The 24,286-nt window shown below is 34.3% G+C and overlaps 1 protein-coding gene across 5 annotated transcripts in view; it reads left to right on the forward strand.

Annotated features, from left to right (window-relative positions):
- TRIQK (triple QxxK/R motif containing) overlaps positions 1-23,853 on the forward strand; it is a 64,396-nt gene extending 40,543 nt beyond the window's left edge. For 3 of the 5 annotated variants that reach the window (XM_084793376.1, XM_084793378.1, XM_084793379.1), the window contains 3 exons: positions 267-348; positions 12,355-12,440; positions 17,907-23,853. In XM_084793376.1, coding sequence (XP_084649502.1) covers positions 288-348; positions 12,355-12,440; positions 17,907-18,020 — 261 coding nt within the window. In that variant the 5' untranslated portion in view covers positions 267-287 and the 3' untranslated portion in view covers positions 18,021-23,853. The remainder of the gene's footprint in view (positions 1-266; positions 349-12,354; positions 12,441-17,906) is intronic. The other 2 variants (XM_084793377.1, XM_084793380.1) reach the window with 1 other exon arrangement.
- The last annotated feature ends 433 nt before the right edge of the window (positions 23,854-24,286 follow it).

Here is a 24,286-nt window from a genome sequence, read left to right on the forward strand (position 1 = left end):
GTAACCACAAAGAAATTTCCGTTTACAGATACTATCTCTAGTATTCTGGTTTAGTTGGTCTTAGTTCTTAATAAAATTAACATCACCAATAAGCATATAGCCAATGACCTGTTTGAAGAGCGTTGTTTTCTCTGTAGATATCAAATTTAAGTTGAGTCGGCAGCTTGTCTACTTACTGCTTTAGAAATCATTGTAAGGAACTCTATGGGAGAGTTTTCAGATAGTTGTTAAAATCGTTTTACTATAATTGTTTTCTTTCTTTTTAGCAGGTATTTTGGAGAGCAAGGATGGGTAGAAAAGACTCTTCCACTACAAAGCTTCCTGTCGATCAGTACAGAAAGCAAATTGGTAAGCAGCAAGCTTCTTATAATGGAAATAAAGAAGGGACACTAATGGATGTTGGTTAAGGAATATATTTTCTGTAATATATATGACTCACAGAAAATATGGATAAAGCAATGCCTTACAGGATTTTAGGAGGAAGAGCAAATATAACCCTGCTTTTTAGCAAAGAATGTACTTCATGTATTTGCTTTTTCTAGTGCTTTTGTGGTTTTACCAATTGGATAAAAACAAAATTAATACTGTAATTTTTAAGAATAGATGCTGTTTTACAATATTTTTCATGTTATCATCTAATAAGTTATTCTTTTAGCTTAAAATGCTAATTCTGTTGTGCCATGATGCCAGTGATTTTTATTTTCACAATACTCCATTAAAACATGTTGAATGAAATATTAATGCCATTTAACATATAGAATTGAGCTTAGAAAGAAGAAGAGAAACTTTGCAGGAATTATATAAGTCAAAAGTTATGAGAGACAAGATGCAAACCTTTGATGATGAAGACCCAAAGCATAACCTCAGATACGAAGACAAAGGCTCCTGGGAAGATGGCCATCCATAGGGAAGACAACAAGATAGAGCAGGAAACAGCTTGCTTCAAATGCAGGCTTTCCTTCTAAATGAAGATGAAGCATTTGCTCACAGAATACTCATGCACTAGGTAGAGCACAAGGAAAAACCAGACATTTTAGAGAAATTGTAGCCTAGAGACCCATTCTTTGTGTAAAAAAAAAAAAGTGTAATAAAGTGGAAATCAGAAGCTAAACAAAAGCTCCCCTCCTAGGCATACCACTCTCTTTGTTTCTCTCTACCACTGTCCAATCTTTTTTTTTTTAAAAAAAGGGGTCATTTAATATGATCTCATTAAATAATTGTAGAATAAAAATTTTCAATTGAATTCAGAAAATAAGCAGAATAACTGATACAAAATAATATGCATTTATTTTATAATATTCCCAAAGCATGCATTTAAAAAATTACAAAAAATAAAGTAAAAAAAATAAGAATGCATAGGCCAATGAATAAAAATTTTGTGTTTCGTATGATGTATTACTATAAAATCTACATATATCTACATATACCCACATACATGTATCAATACAACTTGTCCATACCAAAGCCAACAACATAGTCACCATTCCACATAATTGTCTCTTTTGTGGAGGCTAAATCTACCTAAAATGTACTCATCGATTTTCTCTTGAACATGATGCAGTATTATTAAATGTTGCCCATATTTGATCTCTAGATGCTGCAGCTTTATACTATTTGACCTATATTCCCATTCCTGTCCTTCCACTTGGGAAGCAACCAAAGATATCCATTACTTCTTTTTTATCCTTTTTGGGGGAGAGATTATAATGTAATTACTTAATTTCTTCCTTCCCTTTGACACCTCCAAAATTTTCCATATATCCCCATTGTTCTATTTAAACCTCAGTTTCCCTTTGTTGTTGTTGTTGTTGTTGTTGTTGTTGTTGTTGTTTTTACTTTTTCATTACTGTTGTTATATATGTATTACTTCTAAATTTCATTTGGCTCAAATTATCAGGCGGTGGGCAGAACAAAGTAAGGTTCCTTGGCAGAAGGCAGCTTTAGAGTATTAGTTGATTAAACTTCATGGTCTGGACCTCCACGTCCCCATTTCTCTTAGCACTCGGGTCTTCTGAGCTACCCTGATAATTGTCCCTTAAGCTCTACCAACACACTGTAGGGCTCTCCTTGCCTACGTCCCTTCCTACTCTTTCACATTCCTTCCAGAAAGCGGTTCTAAAGGCCCCCAAAACAAGGATCAGGTTCCTCAAAGCCAGAACTTCTCTCCTGGCACCAATTTACAGTTAATTCTTCTCATCAGTGTGGGGACAAAATACCTGACAAAAGCAGCTTGAAGGGAGGGTTTGTTTTTGAGTCCTTCACAGGACACGGTCTCCCATGCAGGAGAAGGCATACTGGTATTGGCAGGAAGTAGCTGGTCACATTGCATCCACATACAGGAAGCAAAGAGGAATGAATGCTGCTCAAGTTTCATTCTTCTATTCAGACGAAAGGGTTAGCCAACAAATGATATGTGGCTACACAGGTCATTGTCAGTATCCCCCTCATCAGTTAAATCTTTCTGGAAACATTTTCATAGACATACCCAGATACATGTTTTCATAGTAATTCCAAATTTAGGTAAGTTGACAATGTAAATTAACCACAGCATCTGGGATGAATACAGTTTGGTCAGTGGGAATGGCATTTTGAATGTAATATCAAATTTAGACTTCTTCTCATTTATAGATGATTTTAGTGATTCTTTTCTTATAAGTATGAGATGTTCATTTTCATTTGTGATGTCTTTGTTCAGCTCTGGTACGTAAGTTAAACTGGCTTGAAATGTTCTGTCTACTATATTTTGGAAGGATGTTCTTTTCTAAATGTCTAGTAGAATTCATCTGTACAGGCATCTGGTACTGAGATGCGTATAGTCAGGAAATTTCTGATTACTGATTCAGTATCTTTATTTGTTATTTGTCTCTTTAGGTTTTCTATTTATATTTGATTTCTTCTTGCTACAACGAGCTAAAAAATGTTTCTAGGAATATACTCATGTTTATATAAATATTCCCATTTCTTCTCATTATTCAGTTTGTTGGCATATAATTATCCATAATAGCCTGTTATGATCTTTTATGTTTGAGTTTAATTTCCTGAATTCCTCCTCCCTCTTCTCTTCATTTTGGTATTTGTTCACTTTCCTTAGTTTATTAAATCCCTGCTCTTCTTTATTGATCTTTTTCCTATTGCATTTTAGTTTATATTCATGACCTTTTTATTTAGTATTTATTATTTCCTTCTATTTACTGATATTGCACTTAATTTATTGTTTTCATAGTTTTTGAGCTATTTGGGGTTGTTTAGTTGAGATGATTCTTTTCATGCAGGTAGTTATTATTTTAAACATCACTCTATATTGTGGCAGCCCATTTTCTGCTGCTGGCTGGCATTTGGGTATGCCTCTTTGGTGTTTCTTAACGTGCCATCAGATATCACATGGAAACAGAGGAACCCAAAGTCAATTCACCTGTGTTGCTTTTCTTACAGTTGCCAGTCACACCATAAGTGTCCCATCCTGATGATTCTGCATAACCTTAATCTCATCTAAATATTAGCCACATTTGGGCTGCGAATTACATTTCAGCATGAATTTTGAAAAAGTCATTCAAACTGTGGCACCTACTTGTTTTGCATGCAATTAATTTGTTCATTTTCATGTCATAATTTTTTTTTACTCAGTGATTACTTAAGTTACTTATTTTCTTTTACATCGTATTTGTGATTTTTTCCCATTTGACTTGTTTTATTGATATGAAATCCCATTGCATACAAAAGATATTTTGAGTAAGTTTAGTTTTCTTTCTTATGTTTGTCAAAATTTATTTTGTGCCCTAGCATGTGATACATCCTGGAGAATGTTAGCATACCCTAAAAAAATGTGTAATTTGTTAGCACAGGATTGGCCACTCTATGTTAATCTGTGAGGCTCATTGTCTAAATCTACTACTCTCATCTGGTGATCTGTCCATACCTGAAGCTGCATGTTGTCAGCACATTATTTTTATTAATGTTGATCTTTCCAGTTTCATGATCTGTCTACTCTCTCTCTTTTTCTCTCTGTCTCTATCTCTCTCTCTGTCTCTCTCTGTCTCTCTCTCTCTGTCTCTCTCTCTGTCATACATATATACATATATACATATATGCATGTATAAGTATATATGCGTTTATATGTATATACTTTAAATTTAGTACATATAAAATATGCCTTCTTTTTAAAAGATTTATTTATTTATTATGTATATAATGTTCTGCCTGCATGTATACCTGAGGCCAGAAGAGGGCATCAGATCATATTATAGATGGTTGTCAGCCACCATGTGGGTACTGGGAATTGAACTCAGGACTCTGGAAGAACAGACAGTGCTCTTAATCTCTGAGCCATCTCTCCAGCCTTCTTAATCTATGGATTTCATGTCGATGGAGTCAACTAAGCTCAAATTGAAAAAAAAAATGTCTCTGACCTTAACATGACTAGGGTCTGTTCATTGTTATCCTTTTGTAAACAATACTGCATTATGTAGGCTTTGTATTATATTAGGGGCTATAAGAAATGTGAAGATGTTTTGAGGTCAACATGCTAGGTTTGCGCCAACAGCATGTATAGACAGCATCTGAGTTTTCATGGATGTGAGTATTTACTGATGGTCCTGGAACCATCCTCTGAAGATTAAGGAAAAACTATATACATTTATAATTACTATATCATGTTCTCAAATTGACTCATTTATGTTGCATTGCAACTTTTTTTCATTTATTACAGTTTTTATAGTTTATTTTTGTCAGATTTAAGCCTGGTCATGCCTATGCTTGCTCTCTGGCTCTAGTTCTCTCCCCCGCCGCGCTCTCTCTCTGTCTCTCTATCTCTCATTTTCTCATCTGTTTCTGTCTCTGTCTGTCTGTATCTCCCTCCCTCCCTCTTCAAAATACTTTCTGTAAAGACGAAGCCTATGTATCATTAAATCTAAAGTGACTCTCATCTTGAAGGGATTTAATTGTATCTTTTTACATTCCACTCAGCTATTTGTTTCTTTATTGGTACAATTCCATTTACATTTCAAATAATTGTCAACAGAACAGGAGTTACTTTGGCCATTGTGTTGTTTCATTTTTATTTTTTCATTTTTCCTTCCCTTGCTGTTTCTTCACGATGATTTTTAATGCTATAAAGTCCTTATCTTTCCCGTGTCTACTATTGATGTTTGTTTCTGATTGCCCAGATGAAACATAATAGTCTAGCTAAAGCTGGGAACAACTTAAATTACATACAAAAGCTGTGAAGATTGCTTTTTTGCATTATCAAGTTTTGGTAGACACTTTCTTCTGTGTAGTCAATCTTGCTCACATCCTCTCTGGCATTGAAAGAATAAGTACTATCTTAAATTTAAATACAATACTACTAATACTAATTATGATTTTTCAGAACTATTTTTTTGCCTAACAATAAATTTATTTAAAAGAGTACAAGGTTTGTACATTTGACCTGTGAGAGTTGTTAATTCCTCGTTGTACTGACATATAAAACAGTGCAAATATAAATAAGTTTAAAAATTTGTAGCAAAAAATCTAGTATTCTGTGTGGTGATAATTTTATAATTTACACTTGATCATGGTGAGTGATGTATGTGATGTGTCAATTTCTTCCATTGCATCTTCTATACCTGAGATTGTTTCCTCCATCTCTTGTATTCTGTCAATGAGGCTTACCTCTGTACTTTCTGTTTTCTTTTTTCTTTTTCAAAAACTGAAAATAATTTTAATATTTTTTTGTTTTTATTTGAGAAATTCTTAGTTTACACAAACATAAAAAGGTATCACCAAATCAAATTAAATGACAGAATCCATCCTGTTATTTAATCCAGAACAAGTAATTCTTCTCAGACTCAACTGTATTTACACTTGTATTAAATTTGTATCATGTACTACCTTCTTCATAACCTTGAACATTGCTGAAGTAAATGGAAACATTTACGATTTTACTGCAGCATTTTGGAAGTATGATATCTAAGATATTAAGGTGGCTATAAACAATTCTTCTGAATATTTAAAAGAAAATATATAACACCTGTTTTAAAGCATCATCATTTCTTAGCAATAACTCTCTTCCTTTTTTTCTTTTTTCTTTTTAAAAAAATTTTATTTTATTAATTTATTCTTATTACATCTTAATGGTTATCCCATCCCTTGTATCCTCCCATTCCTCCCTCCATCCCACTTTCCCCTTACTTTCCTCCCCTATGACTGTGACTGAGGGGGACCACCTCCCCCTGGATATGTTCATAGAGTATTAAGTCTTTTCTTCCTAGCCTGCTATCCTTCCTCTGAGTGCCACCTGGCCTCCCCATCAAGGGGACATGGTAAAAAATGGGGCACCAGAGTTCGTGTTAAAGTCAGACCCCACTCTCCACTCAACGGTGGAGAATGTCCTGTCCATTGACTAGATCTGTGTAGGGGTTTGAAATTTATTGCATGTATTGTCCTTGGCTGGTGCCATACTTTGAGCAGAACCCCCGGGCCCAGATCTACCTGTAATAATGTTCTTCTTGTAGGTTTCTAGGACCCTCTGGATCCTTCTATTTCCCTATTCTCCCATGCTTCTCTCACAGAGAGTCCCAATAGGATGTCCTCCCCTCTGTCCCCTCTGTCTCACTTTCCTGGTAAGTGAAGACTTTGATAGGACTTGCCCCTTGGGCTAGTGTCCAGATATAAGTGAGTATGTACCATTTGACTCTTTCTGCTTCTGGGTTACTTCTTAGTTGCCTTCAGTTCCCTGTGAAGGGTTGAGATTTCCTGGGCTTTTCTATTTTTGCATGTCTATTGTTGTCTGTTGAAATATTTTTAAACTTAGAAACATACTAAAAGATATATAAGTCTTGTGAAATCTTTGTTCATTCTCATGCTTGGCCATTTTTGTTTTGTTTTTCCTTTAGTACCATAAATCTTAGTACTTGCTTATCTATATGGCATTGGATACTGATATGGCCTTCAAAGTTATGATTAGTGCTAATATGTTCTGCCCACCACTGGAAATTGTTGGAATTATCTCTGTAGCATCATTATACTCAGAGTTGGCCTGAGATTTATATGTTTTGGGGCTAATTGACCTTGTGGCTTGGTGTAATCTAAATGTCTATATAATTTTGAAAAAACATTTTTCAAATTTTACTATTATATTACCTTTATCTTTTAGGAAGCATGTGGTATCATTTTATGTGACTGACAACAACTAAAATTGTGTATGCACATGGATCAATGTTTCTAATTGTTTCTTATTATATAGTAAGTTTGCCAACTTGGTTATCATTTTAAGTATACATGTGGTTTATTTTTACAATATCAAAATGCAAATTGTTTAATGACATAGCTACTAGAGTTTTCTATAAATACCCTGAGAAAGACTATTGAGTTTTGGTTTGTATTGAAGTTTCTGCAGTTACATGGCGTATGTAATACAGTAAAAATAAATTATATGGCAGTTTGGAAATGATGCAAATTTTTGTCTTGCTCTTATATTTACTTCTAGTAGTACCAGAAAAGACTATAAAATATTTTTTACTTTTGAATAAGGGATTTGAAGCAGTTGAAATTCATTCTAAAATGTTGGAGGCAAGATAAAAGTCTTTACTCTTGATTAGCAAATATTATTTGTCAGAGCTGTTGGCATGCTGCAAATAACTCATCTTCCAATAATTCATTTGAGTAATTAAATTTAGATTGCAAATTTTTCTTTTCAAATATTTTGACTGTTATCTCTCTTCTTTTCTATTGTATCTTAATTGGTGTGGTCTATATAAATGGACAATAAATTATATATCTTTGTTATAGAGATCAGACAGTGAATAGAACTTGGTATTCATCCCAGACAGAATTATGATTGAATGTATTTGAAAGATTAAAGCACTGAATTTACTTTTTTTCTAATTAAAGGCAATTAAAGATTTGCAGACACAAATAAAAGACAATGAATTGAGGAATAAGTGTAGGAGCAAGTCCATTTGCAGGTGAAAGGATGTGCCTTTGAAGCAGAACCAGCTGTATTTTCATCGCAAGAATAACAGTTTAGGAAGCTTTTCTGCATGTGCTTGTTTGATAGCATAATGTAGTCATAAGCAGCTTATGCAGTATTCAGAAAATACGGAGCATTAATGTTTAAAGCAGTGAAGGCAGAGGGAGCTGTGCTGTCACATGATGATAATGAATATGGCCAATGTGAAGTCAAAAGAAAAGCAGTATGCTTGTGCAAAGGTGACCATTTATAATACAGTAACCAGATATTCACATGATAATGAACTGGAGCAACAGTCTCAAGGTCCATACAGACTTCTTTCTGACCAAGGGTAAATAACTGAATAGAGTAGAGCCAAAGACAGTTTTTGTTTATTTTTACTTAAAGCTATGTAATATTAAAGGCAAGGACTACTTGAAATATGAAATAATTTCCTACACATAGGTCTTATATTGGTTTAGTGCACATATAAATTACTGTATCCTTTCCTAAAACAAGGTTATATGAGGAGCGGTTATTGAGAACTAGTAAAGCATTAAAATACATGATTTTTACTAAAAATATTGTGTGCTTGTGTTTTCAGTACTTTTGTGTTATATTTATTTAGATATTTGTTTCTTTTATGAAAACTGCTTGATTTTAAACATATTTTAATGGTACTGAATATATAAAATGAATTTTCAGCAATATATTATTAATTTTCAAAAATCCATATAATATATTTTTATCATATTTACCTCCTTAACTTCTCTCATATCTCTAGTCTCCACCCTCATCTCCCTACCTGCCCAACTTCCAGTTTTCCTTTCTATCTGCTGTTTATTATTCTCTATACACGGACCAGTAGAGAGTCTTTATGATAATTACCATCTACTACAAGAAGTAGCCTCTCTGATGAGGGTTCATCTTTGGATCAGCTTATCTATGAGGGTAGCAATAATCCACTGAGTATTTTAATATTATATCCACTTAGTAGAATAATAGTACTAGATTTCCTCAAGTATATAAAACTTATTTAACCACAGGTTCTTGGCTTCTCTAACAGTGCCATATATTGTTTCTATCTAATGGAGCTGGAATTAGATCCATTCAGAACGTTATTTGTGATGCCCATAATCTTTATGCCACTGCTGCATCAGGGGCATATCTTCAAACATAACTAATACAATTATATTATTGGTAGAAAGAAGAGTGGAGCTGAAGATTATTCTGTTAAGCAAAATAAGTAAGACTTAGACAAAGGTCATGTCTTTTCCCATATACAGAAAGAACCTTGATTAATCCAAGGATACACATGCACATACAGATACATGATGTTTTAAAAGAGTGTCACACGGGCAGGCAAGGTAGCTCAGTTAGAAAGATACTTGCCACAAGCCTAGCAACTTCAGTTTGATCCCAGGGATTAATATAGTAGAGTGAGAAAACTGACTCCTGAGAACTGTCCTTTGACTACCACACATGAACTGTAGCTCATGTAAACACACACAATAAATAAATGAAGAAAAACTTTTTAAAGAGCATCAAAAATTATGGGAGAAATAAAGTGCAAAACAATTCATAAGAAGTATACTTGGGAAGAAAATTACTGTATAATTTTTATTGAGTATACAGAGATAGTGTAGACAGTATACTAGAATGTTTATAGTATGTTGAAATAATTGACAAAGTAGCTGTGAAAGGAAGAATTTATTTGCCTCATAGTTTCAAATCTTGGTAGTCTAAGCCCATGACAACAGGACCCATGTAGCAGAGACGTACTCATCTGTTGGCTGACAGAAATCAGACAACAGACAAGGTCTAGGGACCAGGTCTAACCTTATAAAGCTTGCCTTCAGTGCTCTACCTCCTCCAGGTATACCAACCTCTTACAGCGTCTGTTACCTCCCAAAATAACACAACCAGCTGAGACCCTAGCCTTCAGTATGTTTTATATTCACATCATAACAGAGAAGATGACTGAGGTTCCAGTTTGGCTTCTTCCAGAAATATGATAAATGTTTATCACATATTTATTTATGTATGATACATATATATATATATATATATATATATATACACATACATACATACATACATATTTAACACATGAGCTGAGAACCTCTATCTAAAGGAAGGAAAATTCATGCTAACACAAATATCAGTGTGATTCTCTTCATTGGCTTGAATTATCAGTTTATTGTTTCCCATGTACATCTTACACAACTGTCTCAGAAATACTCTGGGCATTTATTTGCATTTATTTACTCTTACAGATGCTTGGAGGTTGAATCTAAAGCCTTGTGCATGCTAAGCACACATATAATCACTATGCTACACTATCCATTCCTATTACATGACTGACATATCCCAAATCAAATGGAAGTTTAATTCTTTACATGTAAAAATCTAGATTATCTAGTTTAGGTAACCAAATACAAGTACTCTAAATACAAGCATGTAGGTAATTCTGTATATTACAGCTATTATGGCCATAGGATTTTGACTTGAAGCCACAAAAATCTGAATTTTGTCAACATGTGGAGACCATATCTGTAACTAAAGCATTAGGGATGGAAATGCAGGAGGATTGTTGCCATGAGTTCAAGGCCAACCTGGTCTACATAACAAGACATGGTCAGAAAATAAAAAACTCAAGTGTTAAAAAATTCCTTGTCCATATAGAAAAATGTAGTTTGAGTTTCAAGAACTTAGTAGATACCCTGTGCGTGTTCTCAGTGTAAACCCCTTTGTGTGGTGTATGCTGTTGCATGTCATGGACAGGAAGGTAAATGTAAATTAATGCCAGATGTGCTATTTGGGGATGTGCCAGCTATATACTAATTTTAATAACATCTATTATAAATATACTTTTAGATGTTTGTATCCACCTCAATGATAATCTAGAAATTCTATTCTGTAAAAGACTAAACATACAGTAGAGATACTTAACAAATCATTTAATGGTACCAGAAGTTGAATGGTAAATTCTTACTATTGCATTGACTCTGAGACCTATCTGGTGTGTGTTACCTCAGAGCATTATATTAAATTATATATGTTATTTATGAGTCACATTGTTTGAAACCATCATTCATACTTATTTTTCACCATTTTAGCTTGGGGTCGTTATAAGAAGTACACAAGATGAATAGAGTGTTTTCTTTCTGTTCATATCTGTGACTTTCACATTCATCTTCAGATTTTCATTAGAAATATGCTTGCTAACCCCGAGTGGAGAAGTTGTGTCACCATTTTACTATTCTGAACTGTTTATTTCACAGCAGGAATAATGACAAGAATAACGTGACTGTTGAGATGTGAAATCAGAATGAACACTTGTCAAGTTTTTTTTTCTTTTTCCAGCAAAATTAAATATTACTAATTTAACATGGATCAGAGTCATGTTTTTCTGCAAATTATTTATTTCATGATTTAAACTTAGAACATTTGACATACATTTTTTTTTTTTACAATCGACTCATTTCTGCATCATTAAACCCCATCAACAAATGATACTCATCAGGCTTCTGCTGTGCGGTGCAGAGAGAGCATGCCGCAGCAATGTGAAAACACACACCACGGTTTCACAAGCTAACACACAGCTCTGTAGCAGGGAAACCCTCGTGTATGTATGTGTGCAGTGAGCTCAGCTGTAGCACGTCTCCAGTATGACTGTCCATTTACCTCACTTCTCTGCCGTTTCTACTTCTGAAAATCTATATGGAAGTTTAAAGGCAGTTTTGAATCATTAGCAGACACATTAAGAAGCAGATTTATTTCATATTAAACTTTTATGGTATACTTTCGATCAGCTGCTTCCAGATTTATTTGAGTGTGAGGAAGAAGTAGGAATCTGGAGTGAGACGTTGCATCATTGAGATAAGAACAAACAAAAAAGAAAATTATGGGCATATTTTCTTTTAATGAATTAGGGAACTGAAAGGCAATTGTTTAGATATTCTTCTTTTAGTCTTAGAGAAAAGCAACCAAATATTTCTTAAATTTATCATTTGAATATTTAATATAGCTGCAATATCCTACACATATCAGGAGTTATTTTTTAATTTCTAAATCAAAGTTAACTTTACAAAATAATATGATAATATAATTATATATGTTCATTTATTAGTGATTTTATTTCAAGAGACAACTTCTGTGAATATATTATTCTCTAAAAATGTTATTATTGGTTTTGACATTCTTTGCACAACAAATTAAGATGTCTGTCACAGTCTTCTTGCAAAAAGAGTAAAAAGACATATATTGACTGGGAATGATTTTTATTCTAATCACAACTGGGAATAGCCATGTAGTTCTCTGTCTGTATTTCACTTTATATAAACATTCTTTGATATTTCATAGGTGACCGTGAAATTTGAATTATATGCAAACATAACTCATTTTCTAAAACTGTTTCTTTCTAGGTAAACAGGATTATAAAAAAACCAAACCTATTTTACGAGCAACCAAATTAAAAGCAGAAGCAAAGAAAACAGCAATAGGCATAAAGGTATACTCCTTTTTGATAAGTTATAATTTGCTATATGTATGCCAGATAACTGCACACACTGAATTGTATTAGTACTGAGTTCTGAACATCTTAAGCTAGTTAGATCGCAATAATATATCAAAAGTGAAGATTTTGATAAAAAATTTATTTGTTGGAAAATTCTTTCTATCTTGAAATTTTAATGACTCTTAAAATAAAAGTTATAAGTGAATAGTATATACAGCACATAGAAAAGAAGTCACTCCTAAAGTTATTATTCGAGCTGTTATAGCTACTGTGCAAACATTTCAGTCGTGTATGTGGGCTTAGTTAGATTCTTGGATTTTTCAGTAAATTTCACTATATAGTTGTTACATTATTGTTGTAATATTACTGTCTTTTTATTGTCTCTAGTACTCTGTATAATGAAATTCTAATGACATTCTCAAAGTTGCCCTTTTGGCAAACCAGTGTTGATCTGCTTATGTGGGATAAGTGCAACTGAGAATAATGTTGATAGATTATTAGTTCACTGTGCTAGCAAAACCAAATTTGTTTTTATTATTATTCATATGAAATGTTCACTGAGAATTTAGAATGAAGTAAACTAGGTAGGCAAATCCATCTGAAAGCAACACTACCAAATGTGTAAAGTAGAAATGACCAACACAGATATTTTATTTAAATATTAAATTGTTAAAAGAAGATTTGGGGTTTCATCTGGCAGATAAAAAATCAATTTTTCTAAGTTATAGCTTATAACAAATGCCAAGGTATTACTAGCAAGCTGTAACAGCTGTTCAACTGCCAGATGATCTATTTGGTTATCTTCCAGGACTTGCTATTATGATCCTGAAACACACTGCCTTCCTTTTGCTTCTGAGTGCAGATTGTGATCAAGCTTTGCTTTGTGATGTGCTCTGTTCACAACATAGGCTCCTCAGTTGGTGTTGTGTGCTATGTTTTAATGAAAAAACTTTTTTTAAAAGAGGGATTTGCCTTTTAGTGTTTTTCAAATACATAAGAAACTGCATTCATGTGGAAAAGACATTCTGTTGTATGAGCTTTTAAAGAGCAATGCTTAGCATTTATTTTCTGTCTGGTCTCATGGTGATTGAATCTTACAGCAGGAACAATTTTGACATTTCCCCCCAAGGAACCAGTTAATATTTGGTTTTATGTTTCATTACATATGAGATGTTTTTAAGGAAATATTAGTGTAACAAAATATATTGCTAGCATAGTTTAATGATTAGTTAGATATTAAGATTTGTGAAACAATGCAGCCATTTATATACTGCATTTTTATGCACACACCTTATTAATTTGCTATTATACTTTTGTTTTAGTTTGCCTAGAGGAAATAACTGTGTTCTTATTATAAGTTAAAGTCTAGCATACAGTGCTGTTAGCTAATATCTGTTTAAAAACTATCAAGAATTAATATATGCACTGAAAATTATCTAATATTATAATCTAGATCTATTTTAATCATCTAATGTCTCATTCTACTTTGTAAGCCTTGAGAATCAAAGCCTTTAACTATTATTTTCTTTGCATAAAAATCTGTGTGTAGAGGCCATTACTATGACTTGAAACTTTTACTGTGAAGGTGTCTTGTGTTTCAAATTTGGCATACTAATTAGTCTGCCCTGTCAATTTTGATTGCCTTGTCATTTTGGCATATGATTTTAAATAGCTGAGTTTCCTTCAGCAATCGTCTTTTAATGCTTTTTAATTTCCCTAGTGAGTGATTTTACCCATATTGATAATGTCAGAGAAGCAACTGAGGACTAATGAACATCAAGCATGTTCAGCTTGTATCTGGTTGATACAGGATGACCATAGTCATGTTACATTGCTACTGTGCTACATTTGAGTGACTCAGAGTTATAGTCTTCAAATAACATAAATTCACAGAAAATATGAACAGGCACACAGAATGGAAAAAGAACACCAGTGACAACAAAACAGAACATATATTGAAAGGCCTGGGATTACTTCCTTATGATTTTCACTTTTGGCACAAGTGATGTAATTGAACCTAAGAAGCTGTACTTGTAGTTGGAAACTGTAGCATTCACCTCAGAGGTGTCAGCAGAGCTAAAAAGTACATGGAGGACACAGAGCATTGCACTCACCACATCTAATGCATCCATGACTATTAAGTGGGAGGGAAAACACAAAACCAGCAGTGTCTAGTTTGTATAAGCAAGACTTCCTGTGAATATCTGTCAGGGCATCCCTTACCTCAGCTGTTCTTGCACTGTGGAGTCATCATGATTTAAAGTGCTCTTGGATTTGCGGTGGAGTTTGTATTGTGGATATTTGAGTTAACATCTTGAAACCATCACAAACATTTCATATGCTTCCTCTCAAAGTCATATAGGTATTACTTGTCCAGTATTCCATAGAAATCACTATAAGCTACTACAATATTATAGAACCTCTGGGAAGAGATGAGTAAGGCATGATTGTTTTGAAGAGTGTACAGGAAATCCCCTCCTGATTGACTTACAGTGTTAAACCAAGTGCACAGACCTTGAGCAGGGATGATTTGGGACATAGGACATTTGCTTTGTAAGGCTTCTGGTGCCTTGTTTTAAATTTCTAAGTAAGTGATAGAAAATGTTTTGGAGGAACAATAGTTTCAGCTTAATATATGAATATATTGTGTTAAGTAGAATTAATTTCTATTTTAGAAGCCACTCTCATTTCTTATGCTTTGTAACTGTGAATCAGTATCATAATTTAAGAGATAAAAAGGCTGTGAGTGGTACTGAAAGGCATTTCCACATTCAAGTTTCATATTTGGTTGCTTTTCAAGTAGAAGATTAATTTTCCATCATTACAATTATTTTTTATTTTTCTTTTGTAAAAATAAATTTTTATACAATATACTCTGATTATGGTTTCCCCCCCTCCAGCTCCTCTGAGATGCTCCTCACCTTCCCTCCCACCCAAATCTACACCCTTTTTGTCTCTCGCTAGAAACCAAACAAGCATCTAAATAATCATAAAATAAGATAAGAGAATGCAAAACCACACAAACTGGAATTGGAAAAAAAACAAGCAAGCAGAAAAATTAAAAGAGCCGAAGAAAAAGCACAAGAAACACATATAGACGGAGACACACATTTGTACTTATCGCTAAAATTCTTAGAGAATGCCAGTACCCGTGTTGCCCAACTTGTAGAAGGAAACAAATCTTCCATTGCTAATTTTAAAGGTCTATTAGAAAAACATAGTCATCACAAAGGAATAACGATAGAACACTTAGCTTCTCCACATAAGTAAAATATTCAGTGCCGAGCAGATCCTGCCAGCATCCTTTTGCGACGAACAGCTTGAAATGTTGTTTGTTCTTTTTTGTTATTTTGGGTTTAAATCTGAATAGCAGCCAAATCTCAGAGAGGAAGACTCATATGCCTACAGGTGTCTCAGGTTGTGGGCACTGCCTCCAGGACACTGAAAGCTTAGTTCTGAGATTTGATCAAAGCGTGAAACTTCAGACACTCACCCTCCGTTCTGTTTACCGGAACCAAAATGTATTTTGAAGGAAACTGTTTGTGGCATCCATCACCCACAGTGCTTTTGAAGTCATCTGCATGTCATACATCGACCAGACAACACTGAAGTACGGGGATTTCTCTATGCATAATATAAAATACCCTACAGATTATCACTTTTGTGTCACACCCCTTTCCTGGCATTTTTTTTCACGAAGAAGCAATTCGTTTACATTGTATGGACACATTTCACATTTCATATTTCATATGAATTTAAAATATTTGATCGTGGCAAGAAGTTGACCATGGTACTTTCTACTTGCAACATTCTTTTTAATACCTCTGAATATCCTGAATTCATTTAATAAGGGAAATGACAGGTTGTCTTGGGGACAGTGAACGGGAAAGCAGTAATTAAGATTGATTATCAGTACGATGAGAAACAGGGGCTGAATCAAGAATAAACCTTTCATTCTTTCGTTGAGCTTATGTAAGTGATGGCTGCTGCTGAACACTGTGTTGTCCACTCTACAAGGCAGATGGGGTTGGTCCCTGTGTCGCTTGTTTATTACATCCTCTTAAAATTAGTAGCCGTTTAAGCAGATGGGCCAGGGAGCACAGCTGTGGATGTGAGAAAATAGATGAAACCTGTCTGATGCTGCCATGCCCTTTGAGATGCCAAAGCCTTCCAGCTGTAACAAAGAAAATTTCACTTTCACTTGACATTATACTGATAAAATTATATCTTAAAAACCAAGCCTCCCAAAAGCTGTTGACACAGGTTTCTACCCTGTACTTTCTATTAATATTTATTTTCATAGTTTAGATATCTAAATAAATGTAACCAAAAAAACCTGAAAATCTGTACATAATGTCTACTTGTATTTTCAACATTACCCTGAAATTTCATGTTCGTTATACATCAATTTCATTTCAGTGTTTTTTGAAGTTTATTAGGTAGCACATGTTGAATTATTTATTTTATATTCATATGAAATATAAAATATATTCATACAAATACAAATGAGTTGCTTCCCCAGGATACAATGCAAGGTAAGGGGTGAGGCACAAAAGGGAAAATCAGGAGGTTGTTTTAGAGGCTTTTGGATCCATGGCCTGGACTCAGTTCTTTTTCTGTGCAGTAAAAGAACATGTTAATGTTGAGAAAATTACTTTACAAAACATATACACTGATTTTTTAAAGGAAAATATGTTTTATCATAAATTTTATCCATTAATTAATACAAATGGTTAATTTAATTAACAGCAAATTACCAAGGTAGTATACAATTTCTATCTTCAGAGCTAAAATGAATCACACTAGTTTATGCCTCATGACCTTAGAGTTCACTTTTGTTTCCTGCTGTGTGAGTTATACAGCTGAGAGTTCTAAAATGTAGAATGTGTGGTCAGGCATGTTGGTACAAACCTGCAATCCCAGACCTCCAGAACTCTTAGACGTTTATGAAAATCTCAAAAAAAAAAAAATGAGTGTGAGTGTGAGTAGGAATGGTTATGTTTGTATAGAATCTATTCTTTGGAATCAATTATAATGGGCATTTCTTCCCAATAGAAAATAGAGTGATAATTTGTAAAATGTCTTCTGGTAAATTGCATAACTACTAAATTACATAATTCTTTTAAAAAAAAGTTACATGGACCCAAAGAAACCAAATGAAGTATGTAAATACAAGCAACATTGATTGCTCTTTAAATTTTGGTGACAAAATTAAGAAAGTGTATTAAAATAATAATAAATTTACATTTTGCCATGAGAAAAATCTTAATAGAAGTACCTCACATACTATATACTTGCTGTTGCAATGCATACTGTTTACGAAAAGCTGATTAACCATTGATAACTATTGTAATGACATTATTTGTCCTACATCATGGAGGAATATTATCATTGTATCTGATGAAGCTGATCTCTCTTCTCTCTCCGTTGGCTCAAGTCTGCCGTTTCTCTCTTCTCCAGGAAGTCGCCCTCCTGCTGGCAGCTATACTGGCCCTCCTACTGGCTTTCTACGCTTTCTTTTATCTCCGACTGTCCACGAATATTGACTCTGATATGGACCCAGATGAAGATTAGCTGAACAGCAGTCAATAAAGGAAGGGAGATAATTCTGATCAGAGCATCTTTGGGGACAAGTACTTTGCCAATTTCCAAAACTAGAACGTATTGCATATTCTTCTTGGTACTGTCAGTTTGCAGAAGTATCTTTGTGTCTAGTGGCAGAGGGTATCAGAAAAAGACCTTCCCCAGCAATCTAGAATCTTATATGCTACTTGATACTGTATAAACCTTTCTGATGGTACAGTGAAATAAGATGGTAACACATTTTCAGATGTCTTCCAATTTACATGGATAACTCCATCAGTTACAAACCATGAAACTTATTCTCTCCTATGCACACTGTAACAAAAACTATACATTGTCATTTGCAGAAGCATACTCATATCAGAACCCAAGAAGGAACAGAAAGTCAGGGGAAAATTTCATTTTACAAAGAAGCATGCTTTCTTTCCAGACATATTTTGTATCATTAGGGAGACTATCTGCACATACATCCACAATAATCTTTTCCTTCCTTGCCAACTGTTAGTGCACATGTGCTGCGTCAGAAATGGCACCTGGATGACAGAAGCTCAAAGAGTCACATATGTCCCTAAAGTAGAGTTCCTTTTCTCTTGGGCTGCCTGAACTGGTGTAAATAGAAAGTTCAGTTGATCTTGATTTTAATTAACTTATTACTCCATTAATATAAAGTTGGAATCTTGTATTAATTACGTTGTTCTGGCTGTCCGCATTATCAGCTTGCCCCTCTTGTTAGGGAGCTGGGTAACAATCTGCTATTTAATTGTGCAGGGTTTTTACACTGCAGAATTAGCAGGTCTCTAGGTACACAGAATAATTTTATTGGGTCGTCTCTTAAATATGAGTATTACAAAGTTTTTTAAATTACAATTTGTCTCTTATGAATTAATTACCACTCTGTAGAGAAAAATAAATAACAGAAAAATGTATATCATATGTTACTTTTATATGTTCTTTTCTGTAGATTTTTTCAATGCATTTTGTGTTGTAGTAAAATGACTATTCAATATTTTATTGGCAATCAGAATTTTAACAAAATTGTAAAGTACATGAATGCATAAAGCTTAGAAGTTTGATAATATATATGCATATATATATCCACAGAATAGCTCCTACCCAATATAAAGATGCACAGAAAATTGCTATTTTGAAATATATGCAGAGTTTTAGAGTAACATTGACTTTATGAAAAAGAAATACAACTCTAAGGTCAATTCCATACTAGCAAAGAGACAGAAGCTTTAATAAATACTCTAGGAGTAGAGCTGGCTTTAGAGCACAGTTTCTGAAAAAAACAGATATTCTAAAGTACTTTTGCAAAAAAGAAAGAAAGAAAGAAAAGGAAAGGAAAGGAAATTTCAGTATGTCAGTGTAGCATTTGTTCTGTAGAATTTTTTAAAGCAACATAATTTATTTCATCCGTGTGAAACAGCAAAAGGTTCCAATATCCTCACAGATTATTTATGCCAAACATCTGAGGGCAAAATTTAGCCAGTGTTATTTGCTGGATTCTTCCTTCTGAACTCACAGACTCGGGAGAGAGAGCAAGAGTTGTTGTATACTCACAAAGAGGACCCGTCCAAGTGGCATTTTTAGGAAAGGTTGCAGCATTTTATGCCATGTGGTACGTCTGTTGGCGAAGTGGGAGGCAAGGGACTATCCAAGCTGGCATTTTGGATTTGATGGGCCTTTTACTTTCCTGAGTGACATGCCACATGTCAAGAAATACTGCTTTCTTCCAGTCTCATCACATTTACGTGAACAATTTTCATTTAGTTATTTCCCTCCCATATGGTGTTAAAACACAGGCACATCCAGTAAAGCTTATTTCTCGTTTTCAGTGGTGACAGAAGTGAGAGGATACGTAATAATTGCTTATCAGCTACCTATCCAGGTTAGATAGTAGCTCAGTCCTTGGTATTCAAATTAGATGTTTGCCTCCAGGAAGTGTTTGACAAGTAGCTGTTATGGTAAAACTTCACCACCCTGTTCTACTCACGAGCTGCGCTTTGGGGAGAAAATGTTGTTTCTATAAGAATGAATATTAGTGTAATTGTACCTTAATAAGAAAATTTCACTACCTGAATTTATCCTTGTCCTGTATCTGTTTGTGTAGCTGGCTAATATATCACATTCCCAGAGGGAAAAAAAATCCCAGGCAGAAAGCTCTGGTTTCAGTAAATAGCAGGTAAAGTGAGACGATGATATTTTTAGATAATACTGTTTTCATATGTGCACATTTCATGAGCTCACATTAGCTGGAAGCCCCTGACCTCCTGAACAGAAGGCCCAGACTGAAAGTCTGACTTGACTAATTCAAGACAGAAAGGTTTTAACTCCATGTTGTTTCAGGGTACTGCATGTTTATTAGTGGTGCCTTTGTCATAAGTGTGGGGTTCCAATCAGGTGTAGGCTCTCTCCCCGTAATAATGTGCTCTGCTCAGAGTGACCAAGACAACAATCAAAAAGTGTGATTCTGACTTTTAAGGAACAATGGAATCTCTTAACATGCAATGTAGTGTAACTCTCCAACAAGGACAGAGAGTTATGGAGAGTTGCAAATGAGGTTCAAAGGTTATGCTTGCACATACAAGTTTAGATAACAATCATTTAAATTTATTTGAGGAGAAATATTGTAAAAATGTGACATCAGCTAATTTTTTCTGAACAAACAAGACCTATTTTAGTGCAAATTAAGGTGATCATTTTGCAGAGCAAAACATATCAAGAGTTTCTCTTTCAGCATCTTCCCAAAGTCTGGTGACACACTCTAACCCCAGCCAATGACTAAGATCTTGAGAATTCAGATTTTCTTATTTCTGTCAGTCCAGCGTGAGATCATCTGCCCACAAACTTAATGCATGTAAGAATTTGGTTCAATGTGTTGTTTTAGTTGCATCAGAGTGATTTTTTCTATATTAAATGATAAAAAATTTGTTTGAATTTAATAAACCTAAACACTATATTAATCAACCAGAATTTAGCGTTTATGGCTTTCTGATGTATTGAAAGATAACATATGTATAAGCTTCATGTATACAGTATTAATTTCTTATAGACCTAAAGAACTGGTACACAGTTCCTATGAAATATTTTTAGGAAATCAATGCATATTTATTTAAAAGACATTTTAGCATTTCACTTCAACTTACCATACGTATTCACTTTAAATGAAAATATAACTAAATTTTTAGTTTGTTTACATGAATGCTAAAACATTCAATTTTGTAGGCTCTAAAAGCATATAGCCAATAACAATTCACTGGAGTGAATTGTACATTAGATAAACTTCAGAAATAAATGCTTAGGAATTAAACAGGTTTCTTTTAATGTACTACACTGTAACAAACTCCAAGCCAGAGACCACTGAATCTGATTCTTCATTCTTTCTCCAGCGACCATGAGACTTCTTGACACTTACCTCAGCCTTCTCTGGGGGAGCGTCATATCTCTCCCCCAGCAGCACCGCCTTCTTTTATTAGCACTACACCAGTGTAGCCTGGATAGAAAGGTGTTGGTTAGCTAGATGGCGTTCCACTGACATCACATAGGACCACTACAACCGTCAGTAAAGACACAATTGTAGCAGATGAATCCAGTGCCTACAGATACATTCTCACCATTACCTTTGTAATTGCTAGGTAAGGAAGAAAAGGGCTGAAGAAGTGTACCAGGGTGGACCAGTCATAGTGGATCCAAGAAGCGTTTAAAACAATTGAACCGCAGCCCCCTTCTGCATAGTAACGCCTTGTTACACAATTTTTGTATCCTTAGCAACAGATATGGGATGCTTATTTCAAGAAAAAATAAGTTACTTTACATGCCAGAAGATTTTAGATGACAGTACCCCCTCCTATTTTTTTTTCATTTTTTAAAACAACAACCAACCAAATTGGCGGGGAGGCAGCCAAATTTTGAGGTACCAGTGTTTCTGGAACAGATGTCGCACCATTATTTTTTAGCTCGTTTGGATGAATAAACATGTGAAACTGTGAAGCATTACATTTTAGATTTTTTCATTAAAAAAGGAGACAATCTGTTTACTGTCCTAATTGAGACAACAATCTTCGTGGTTGCCAGTTTTGGCAGTCATAACAATGAACTATAAATATTTGGACCAATCGAGTAAGTGGTGAGTTAAAGGCTATAGTATGTGTACAGTTCTGTTCGCACGGGCACCCATCTTTGTATGACTTTTTTTTTTTTTAACTTCATCAAACAAAATTGTTTGTGTGGAGCTAAAGTTTCGTGGTAAAGCTAAAAGAAATGGATTTTCAAATCCAGTTTCATCCTGGTTTGTCAGCCCCTTCAGTGAAGAGCTGTCCATCTGCTGCTCACAACGTGCGTCTATACTGGCTGTGCCGGACGAGGGCGGCTTCATTGCTGTCTTCCTGTGGGGTGCACCTGGTGAGAACACAAAAGTCAGAAGTGTTGTTATTTGCTTTAAAAAAAAACATTCCTAGTATTTTAAAGAGGGTACACTCATTTTACGTCTCAAGGTGCAGCAGTTAGTTTTATGGCTAAGTAAGGCTTTAGCCAAATGTGTGTGTAATTTTTGCTGTAAAGATTAAAATAAAGAAGGCCATAACTCTCCCTTCTCCTGTGATGTTTCCCTTGGAAGCGCCAAAGTTGGACAGTTAGTGGGCGGGACAGCCAGCTGCAGGCAGTCGCCATCATCTGTGATGCCAAGAGAGTCCTTCAGGGAATTTTGCTTAGAGTTTCTCTATCCTCCGCCTCTGACTGCCAGCCTTCAACTTCGTGTCCTTCATTCTTAGTTTGCACAGTTTCTAACGTCCTTTGGGCCGTTCCTTGTTTTGTTTGGCCTTTGGTCTCCTCCTCTCGTGGTGCCCTGAGCGCAGACTCTTTGTGAAGCGCTTCTACTCTCATGGTAGAACATTCGTTCGCCCTGACCTGCTTTCTGACAAGCCTTTCTGTATTTAAAAACTAATCACACACCTTGCTCAGATGAAGTAATTATAACTATCTTAAGTGTTTCAAATATGAAATATTTTAAAGTAAACTAGATTTCGTGACCTTTTATATACAAATAAACAGTATGTCTTTCTTATAAGAATCTTGTGCTTGTTTGGTTGATGAGTATTTAAATTTAATTAATTGCATTTTACCAAGACACTGCAGCTAATATGATTATTATTTCTTAGTATCATTTAATACCAAGTAAACACTAAAATGTCTCTAATTGTCTCCAAGATGTCTACTTATAATGTACTCTGTTGGAATCAGGTCTGTAGTGCATTTGCTTACTTTTTCAATGTATTTAATAGTGAATAGTTGCTTTTCTTTATTCGTGCCATTAACTTACAGGTTCTATTGATAGCCAATATCTCTGATTTGAGGTGTTACTGTTATTCATTTCACTCTTCAATTTTTTGTGGATGTGATGGTTAAATACTCCATCTAAGCCAAGAGTATTCATAATACTTAATGAGGATTATGTCTCATTATCTCACTTGGTTAACTATGTCTTATCAATGGGCTCATATTCTTCCACTCTGACTTTCAATTTTTATTTTACCTGTATCTCTTAGTATGAATTCAAATTGTTTGATCCAATTTCTCCTTAGACACTGAAAAATTCAGCTTCTGTCATTCATTCTGCATTTTAAAAGTAGAATTATTATTATTGTTATTATTATTATTAACAGAGACAGTATATATCTATATGACATAGAATAGAATACCTTGCTGCACATAAACAGTTTGTAATGAAGAATTCATTTAAAAACAGGTTTATCTCCTTAATTGTGTCTATGTTGATAGCATTTGTACTTTTTTAGTATTTTTTGAAATATATCATTACAACCAATACTGTGCTATTGTCTGTATTTTGGTGTCTTTTATTTTTTCTGTCCTACCTACTCTCTGTCTTTCCCAATCCCTAAGAAACATTCTTCCATTTTCTCATGTAAAATTACTTTTGTTCAATTATAATTAATATTTTGTCATTTTAACCTGTATATTATTTAGAAAGAAGGAGCAAATACATGAATCTTTCTCATTATCAAATATCACAGCTGGTAGTTAGCACTCTCCAATGGCAACTGAAGCAGATTCATTATTGTTGCAATTTTTTTATTGTTATTATAAGTCATAGATTTTTGTGTTTGATGTATTTTTGCCTATTGCAATAACCTTTTTATTATCTAAATGAAATTTTTATCATGATTGGCATTAGAAGTATTTTTATTAAAATAATGAACTTTGGATAGGCAGATTTGGGCCCAGGGGTCCTGCTCAAA

Source organism: Acomys minous (assembly GCF_964271855.1).
Source record: "Acomys minous genome assembly, chromosome: 1".
NCBI classification, from domain to species: Eukaryota; Metazoa; Chordata; class Mammalia; order Rodentia; family Muridae; genus Acomys; species Acomys minous.